This window comes from Taudactylus pleione, unplaced genomic scaffold (assembly GCF_031769625.1).
Source record: "Taudactylus pleione unplaced genomic scaffold, aTauple2 ptg000979l, whole genome shotgun sequence".
Taxonomy (NCBI): Eukaryota; Metazoa; Chordata; class Amphibia; order Anura; family Myobatrachidae; genus Taudactylus; species Taudactylus pleione.
The window spans coordinates 40,990-50,108 of record NW_028285380.1 but is presented as its reverse complement, the minus strand read 5'-3'; the positions used below and the strand labels follow the sequence as shown (position 1 = coordinate 50,108).

The 9,119-nt window shown below is 45.1% G+C and overlaps 1 protein-coding gene across 1 annotated transcript in view; it reads right to left on the bottom strand.

Annotated features, from left to right (window-relative positions):
* Positions 1-6,636: 6,636 nt before the first annotated feature.
* Positions 6,637-9,119, bottom strand: part of LOC148454561 (deoxyribose-phosphate aldolase-like) — a gene marked incomplete at its 5' end in the record, with an annotated part of 31,879 nt that continues 29,396 nt past the window's right edge. Inside the window, one exon of the mRNA XM_088460775.1 lies at positions 6,637-7,196. Coding sequence (XP_088316901.1) covers positions 7,140-7,196 — 57 coding nt within the window. The remainder of the gene's footprint in view (positions 7,197-9,119) is intronic.

Below are 9,119 nucleotides of genomic sequence, written 5' to 3'. Positions count from 1 at the left end.
AGCCTGTGTGTGCAGCTATATCATCCATCTCACCAGTGCTTTACCATCTCAGCCTGTGTGCAGCTATATCATCCATCTCACCAGTGCTTTACCACCTCAGCCTGTGTGCAGCTATATCATTCATCTCATCAGTGCTTTACCATCTCAGCCTGTGTGCAGCTATATCATTCATCTCATCAGTGCTTTACCACCTCAGCCTGTGTGCAGCTATATCATTCATCTCATCAGTGCTTTACCATCTCAGCCTGTGTGCAGCTATATCATTCATCTCATCAGTGCTTTACCACCTCATCCTGTGTGCAGCTATATCATTCATCTCATCAGTGCTTTACCACCTCATCCTGTGTGCAGCTATATCATTCATCTCATCAGTGCTTTACCATCTCAGCCTGTGTGCAGCTATATCATCCATCTCATCAGTGCTTTACCACCTCAGCCTGTGTGCAGCTATATCATCCATCTCACCAGTGCTTTACCACCTCAGCCTGAGTGCAGCTATATCATTCATCTCACCAGTGCTTTACCATCTCATCCTGTGTACAGCTATATCATTCATCTCACCAGTGCTTTACCATCTCAGCCTGTGTGTGCAGCTATATCATCCATCTCACCAGTGCTTTACCATCATCTCACCAGTGCTTTACCATCTCATCCTGTGTACAGCTATATCATTCATCTCACCAGTGCTTTACCATCTCATCCTGTGTACAGCTATATCATCCATCTCATCAGTGCTTTACCATCTCAGCCTGTGTGCAGCTATATCATCCATCTCACCAGTGCTTTACCATCTCAGCCTGTGTGCAGCTATATCATTCATCTCATCAGTGCTTTACCACCTCAGCCTGTGTGTGCAGCTATATCATTCATCTCACCAGTGCATTACCACCTCAGCCTGTGTGTGCAGCTATATCATCCATCTCACCAGTGCTTTACCACCTCAGCCTGTGTGTGCAGCTATATCATTCATCTCACCAGTGCATTACCACCTCAGCCTGTGTGTGCAGCTATATCATCCATCTCACCAGTGCTTTACCACCTCAGCCTGTGTGCAGCTATATCATTCATCTCATCAGTGCTTTACCAGCTCAGCCTGTGTGCAGCTATATCATTCCTCTCACCAGTGCTTTACCACCTCAGCCTGTGTGCAGCTATATCATTCCTCTCACCAGTGCTTTACCACCTCAGTCTGTGTGCAGCTATATCATCCATCTCACCAGTGCTTTACCATCTCAGCCTGTGTGCAGCTATATCATCCATCTCACCAGTGCTTTACCACCTCAGCCTGTGTGCAGCTATATCATCCATCTCATCATCCATCTCATCAGTGCTTTACCATCTCAGCCTGTGTGCAGCGATATCATTCATCTCATCAGTGCTTTACCATCTCAGCTGTGTGCAGCTATATCATCCATCTCACCAGTGCTTTACCACCTCAGCCTGTGTGCAGCTATATCATCCATCTCACCAGTGCTTTACCATCTCAGCCTGTGTGCAGCGATATCATTCATCTCATCAGTGCTTTACCATCTCAGCCTGTGTGCAGCTATATCATTCATCTCACCAGTGCTTTACCACCTCAGCCTGTGTGCAGCTATATCATTCATCTCACCAGTGCTTTACCACCTCAGCCTGTGTGCAGCTATATCATTCATCTCATCAGTGCTTTACCACCTCAGCCTGTGTGCAGCTATATCATTCATCTCACCAGTGCTTTACCATCTTAGCCTGTGTACAGCTATATCATCCATCTCATCAGTGCTTTACCACCTCAGCCTGTGTGCAGCTATATCATCCATCTCATCAGTGCTTTACCATCTCAGCCTGTGTGCAGCTATATCATTCATCTCACCAGTGCTTTACCATCTCAGCTGTGTGCAGCTATATCATCCATCTCATCAGTGCTTTACCATCTCATCCTGTGTGCAGCTATATCGTTTATCTCACCAGTGCTTTACCATCTCAGCCTGTGTGCAGCTATATCATCCATCTCATCAGTGCTTTACCATCTCAGCCTGTGTGCAGCTATATCATTTATCTCATCAGTGCTTTACCACCTCAGCCTGTGTACAGCTATATCATTCATCTCACCAGTGCTTTACCACCTCAGCCTATGTGCAGCTATATCATTCATCTCACCAGTGCTTTACCATCTCAGCCTGTGTGCAGCTATATCATTCATCTCATTCATCTCATCAGTGCTTTACCACCTCAGCCTGTGTACAGCTATATCATTCATCTCACCAGTGCTTTACCACCTCAGCCTATGTGCAGCTATATCATTCATCTCACCAGTGCTTTACCATCTCAGCCTGTGTGCAGCTATATCATTCATCTCATTCATCTCATCAGTGCTTTACCACCTCAGCCTGTGTACAGCTATATCATTCATCTCACCAGTGCTTTACCATCTCAGCCTATGTGCAGCTATATCATTCATCTCATCAGTGCTTTACCACCTCATCCTGTGTGCAGCTATATCATTCATCTCATCAGTGCTTTACCACCTCAGCCTGTGTGCAGCTATATCATTCATCTCATCAGTGCTTTACCACCTCAGCCTGTGTGCAGCTATATCATCCATCTCATCAGTGCTTTACCACCTCAGCCTGTGTGCAGCTATATCATCCATCTCACCAGTGCTTTACCATCTCATCCTGTGTGCAGCTATATCATTCATCTCACCAGTGCTTTACCATCTCATCCTGTGTGCAGCTATATCATTCATCTCACCAGTGCTTTACCATCTCAGCCTGTGTGTGCAGCTATATCATCCATCTCACCAGTGCTTTACCACCTCAGCCTGTGTGTGCAGCTATATCATCCATCTCACCAGTGCTTTACCACCTCAGCCTGTGTGCAGCTATATCATCCATCTCACCAGTGCTTTACCACCTCAGCCTGTGTGCAGCTATAGCATTCATCTCATCAGTGCTTTACCACCTCAGCCTGTGTGCAGCTATATCATTCATCTCACCAGTGCTTTACCACCTCAGTCTGTGTGCAGCTATATCATTCATCTCATCAGTGCTTTACCACCTCATCCTGTGTGCAGCTATATCATTCATCTCATCAGTGCTTTACCACCTCATCCTGTGTACAGCTATATCATTCATCTCATCAGTGCTTTACCATCTCAGCCTGTGTGCAGCTATATCATCCATCTCATCAGTGCTTTACCACCTCAGCCTGTGTGCAGCTATATCATCCATCTCACCAGTGCTTTACCACCTCAGCCTGAGTGCAGCTATATCATTCATCTCACCAGTGCTTTACCATCTCATCCTGTGTACAGCTATATCATTCATCTCACCAGTGCTTTACCAGCTCAGCCTGTGTGCAGCTATATCATTCCTCTCACCAGTGCTTTACCACCTCAGTCTGTGTGCAGCTATATCATTCATCTCATCAGTGCTTTACCACCTCAGCCTGTGTGCAGCTATATCATCCATCTCACCAGTGCTTTACCATCTCAGCCTGTGTGCAGCTATATCATTCATCTCACCAGTGCTTTACCATCTCAGCCTGTGTGCAGCGATATCATTCATCTCATCAGTGCTTTACCATCTCAGCCTGTGTGCAGCTATATCATTCATCTCATCAGTGCTTTACCACCTCAGCCTGTGTGCAGCTATATCATCCATCTCATCAGTGCGTTACCATCTCAGCCTGTGTGCAGCTATATCATTCATCTCATCAGTGCTTTACCATCTCAGCCTGTGTGCAGCTATATCATTCATCTCACCAGTGCTTTACCATCTCAGCCTGTGTGCAGTTATATCATCCATCTCACCAGTGCTTTACCACCTCAGCCTGTGTGCAGCTATATCATTCATCTCACCAGTGCTTTACCACCTCAGCCTGTGTGCAGCTATATCATTCATCTCACCAGTGCTTTACCATCTCAGCCTGTGTGCAGCTATATCATTCATCTCACCGATGCTTTACCACCTCATCCTGTGTGCAGCTATATCATCCATCTCACCAGTGCTTTACCACCTCAGCCTGTGTACAGCTATATCATTCATCTCATCAGTGCTTTACCATCTCAGCCTGTGTGCAGCTATATCATCCATCTCATCAGTGCTTTACCATCTCAGCCTGTGTGCAGCTATATCATTCATCTCATCAGTGCTTTACCATCTCAGCCTGTGTGCAGCTATATCATCCATCTCACCAGTGCTTTACCATCTCAGCCTGTGTGCAGTTATATCATCCATCTCACCAGTGCTTTACCACCTCAGCCTGTGTGCAGCTATATCATCCATCTCACCAGTGCTTTACCATCTCAGCCTGTGTGCAGCTATATCATTCATCTCACCAGTGCTTTACCATCTCAGCCTGTGTGCAGCTATATCATCCATCTCATTCATCTCATCAGTGCTTTACCACCTCAGCCTGTGTGCAGCTATATCATTCATCTCACCAGTGCTTTACCATCTCAGCCTATGTGCAGCTATATCATTCATCTCACCAGTGCTTTACCATCTCAGCCTATGTGCAGCTATATCATTCATCTCACCAGTGCTTTACCATCTCAGCCTGTGTACAGCTATATCGTCCATCTCATCAGTGCTTTACCACCTCAGCCTGTGTGCAGCTATATCGTCCATCTCATCAGTGCTTTACCACCTCAGCCTGTGTGCAGCTATATCGTCCATCTCATCAGTGCTTTACCACCTCAGCCTGTGTGCAGCTATATCATCCATCTCACCAGTGCTTTACCACCTCAGCCTGTGTGCAGCTATATCGTTCATCTCATCAGTGCTTTACCATCTCAGCCTGTGTACAGCTATATCGTCCATCTCATCAGTGCTTTACCATCTCAGCCTGTGTACAGCTATACCATCCATCTCACCAGTGCTTTACCACCTCATCCTGTGTGCAGCTATATCATCCATCTCACCAGTGCTTTACCACCTCAGCCTGTGTGCAGCTATATCGTTCATCTCATCAGTGCTTTACCACCTCAGCCTGTGTACAGCTATATCATCCATCTCACCAGTGCTTTACCATCTCAGCCTGTGTACAGCTATATCATTCATCTCACCAGTGCTTTACCATCTCAGCCTATGTGCAGCTATATCATTCATCTCACCAGTGCTTTACCACCTCAGCCTGTGTGCAGCTATATCATTCATCTCAGTGCTTTACCACCTCAGCCTGTGTGCAGCTATATCATTCATCTCACCGGTGCTTTACCACCTCAGCCTGTGTGCAGCTATATCATTCATCTCACCGGTGCTTTACCACCTCAGCCTGTGTGCAGCTATATCATCCATCTCACCGGTGCTTTACCACCTCAGCCTGTGTGCAGCTATATCATTCATCTCACCGGTGCTTTACCACCTCAGCCTGTGTGCAGCTATATCATTCATCTCACCGGTGCTTTACCACCTCAGCCTGTGTGCAGCTATATCATCCATCTCACCAGTGCTTTACCACCTCAGCCTGTGTGCAGCTATATCATTCATCTCACCAGTGCTTTACCATCTCAGCCTGTGTGCAGCTATATCATCCATCTCACCAGTGCTTTACCACCTCAGCCTGTGTGCAGCTATATCATCCATCTCACCAGTGCTTTACCATCTCATCCTGTGTACAGCTATATCATTCATCTCATCAGTGCTTTACCATCTCAGCCTGTGTGCAGCTATATCATCCATCTCACCAGTGCTTTACCACCTCAGCCTGTGTGCAGCTATATCATTCATCTCACCAGTGCTTTACCACCTCGCCTGTGTGCAGCAGACCTCCATTTCACCAGTGCTTTACCATCACAGCCTGAGTATACTTAAACGTATCCACCTCTCCAGTGTTCTCTCTGGCCGGGCCCAATACCATTACCCACCTCGTTACTGGACTCCGTGGTTCCTACCTACGTTTTACAGTATTACACCGTTGTGCACTCCTTCTGACCGGCAACCTGGTAGAGTGTGTCCGCAGTGCACACTCTTGTACCTCAAGTACAGTATCCCGAATTCTGGGTTCCACCCCAGTCCCTACGTGCCTCTTACTGGCACCGACCCATTGGGCCACGAGTGTTCGTCCCTCCTTTTCCCGCTGGCTTTGGTCACCTAGTCAAAGGACCGCGACCTGCTCACGGGGTGCAGCTCAAGCCCACATCCTGATTGGAGGGGTCACTGGCAAACACCACCTCATGGGTTAGATTCCGCACCTTTGACTAGGTCTCGCCAACGACCAAGACCCGTGGATGCGGAGATCGTACATCCAGGTCCCTCGCCTTCAGCTTTCAAAGACCCGCCTCCCAGCGTGACACCCATGTACCCAACCACCTATATACACACACACACATACATATATATATATACCCACATATATACACACACCCATGTATCCAACCACCTATACACACACACACACACATATACCCACATACCCATGTACCCAACCACCTATATACACACACATATATATATATATATATATACACCCACATATACACATACCCATGTACCCACCCACCTATATATATACCCACATATACACATACCCATGTACCCAGCCACATATATACCCACCCAACTATACCCACTCACACATTATAATATTAATAGAGTATGAGTGTATGTATGTACACACACACACACCAATATACACACACACAAAAAGAGGCCGGAGAGAGAATATATTGTATTGATAATTAATCATCACCTGATTAGATGTATACAAGTTACAAATATAGTAACCAAGAAGGCAAATCCTCCCCATTCCCAGCTCGTGTCCTACCGAGGCCGCCAAGTCCTGAGATAGAACAATTCATGAGAATACAGATTTTAGAGACTCTCAGAAAAATCGTTGGGTAACCTGGCAGAAAGTACAATTTCAGGGGATCACCCCTGACCCCCCCATAGCGGTCTCTGGTCACAGGGCGTCCTGCGGATCCTACATGGCAGGAGTGCAGGATTATCTGTTGCTGGCTGTCCTGCGGGGTCTGAGAACTGAGGACAGGAGGAACTTCCAGGAATCACATTATAATTGAGGTATTAGATTTATACATGTTTATAAAGAGATCAATATCCCCAATTCTTCACAAGAGATCTGGTGTCTCCGGGGATCACGCCATCGGGAGATCATGGTGAGCAGCGTATCTGGCAGTCACATGATGATAACGGGGATCACGCCATCGGGAGATCGTGGTGCGCAGCGTACCTGCCAGTCACGTGATGATAAATCTGTCACAAAAGGTACAAAATCAGTTTGTAAGAAGAAGAAATTGAGTTCAGTAATTCTTATTTTTGGGACATTACGTCTTGGAATAATAGAGATTCTTACACGTGAAAAATGTTAAATGAATGTAGTACAGTATATTCCTAATGGCAATAGTGTAATGTCACTTAGCAACAGTATCTATGGTGTGAGGGGGGAACGTGGCACTAAGGGCCTCATTGCGATCCGCACACAATAACCAGTGTTTATGCAGATGTAATGATTCTTATTGCGCTAAAGACACACGTGTAGCGACTGAATTGTAATAACGCTCGCACAGAGGATTCCCTCGCAAACTGAGTGACAGGTCGTCAGCGTTTGGGGGAGGTGGCTAAGCAAACACATCGGGAACGCTTACTCGCCGTTACATGGGGCGTGCATAAATTAGCCATTGTGATCTCCCTCGCAGCATGAGAGCTCTCAGCGTGTAAGGAGAGACGGCTAGGCAAGCGTATCGGGACCGCTTATAGGATATGTAATGTGTAACATGTTATATTAAGTGACGTTACACATTACATATCACCACGTTACATATTACATATCACCACGTTACATATCAACACGTTACTTAGTATAACCACATTACATATCACCACGTTACTTAGTATCACCACGTTACACATTACATATCACCACGTTACACATTACATATCACCACGTTACATATCGACACCACATTACATATCACCACGTTACTTAGTAGAACCACATTACATATCACCACGCTACTTAGTATCACCACGTTACACATTACATATCACCACGTTACTTAGTATCACCACGTTACACATTACATATCACCACGTTACATATCACCACGTTACATATCACCACGTTACTTAGTATCACTACGTTACATATCACCACGTTACTTAGTATCACTACATTACATATCACCACATTACATATCACCACGTTACATATCACCACGTTACATATCACCACGTTACATATCACCACGTTACATATCACCACGTTACATATCACCACGTTACATATCACCACGTTACATATCACCACGTTACATATCACCACGTTACATATCACCACGTTACATATCACCACGTTACTTAGCATCACCACATTACTTAGTATCACTACGTTACATATCACCACGTTACATATCACCACGTTACATATCACCACGTTACATATCACCACGTTACATATCACCACGTTACATATCACCACGTTACATATCACCACGTTACATATCACCACGTTACTTAGTATCACTACGTTACATATCACCACGTTACTTAGCATCACCACATTACTTAGTATCACTACGTTACATATCACCACGTTACTTAGTATCACTACATTACATATCACCACGTTACACATTACATATCACCACGTTACATATCACCACGTTACATATCACCACGTTACTTAGCATCACCACATTACTTAGTATCACTACGTTACATATCACCACGTTACTTAGTAACACCACGTTACACATTACATATCACCATGTTGCATAGTATCACCACATTGCATAGTATCACCATGTTACACATTACATATCACCACGTTACACATTACATATCACCACGTTACACATTACATATCACCATGTTACTTAGTATCACCACATTACATATCACCATGTTACTTAGTAACACCACATTACATATCACCATGTTACTTAGTAACACCACATTACATATCACCATGTTACTTAGTAGCACCACGTTACACACTACATATATCACCACGCTACATATCACCACGTTACATAGCATCTCTACGTTACACATTACATATCACCATGTTACTTCGTATCACCACGTTACTTAGTATCATCACGTTACACATTACATATCACCACGCTACATATCACGTTACTTAGTATCACCACGTTACATATTACATATCACCAC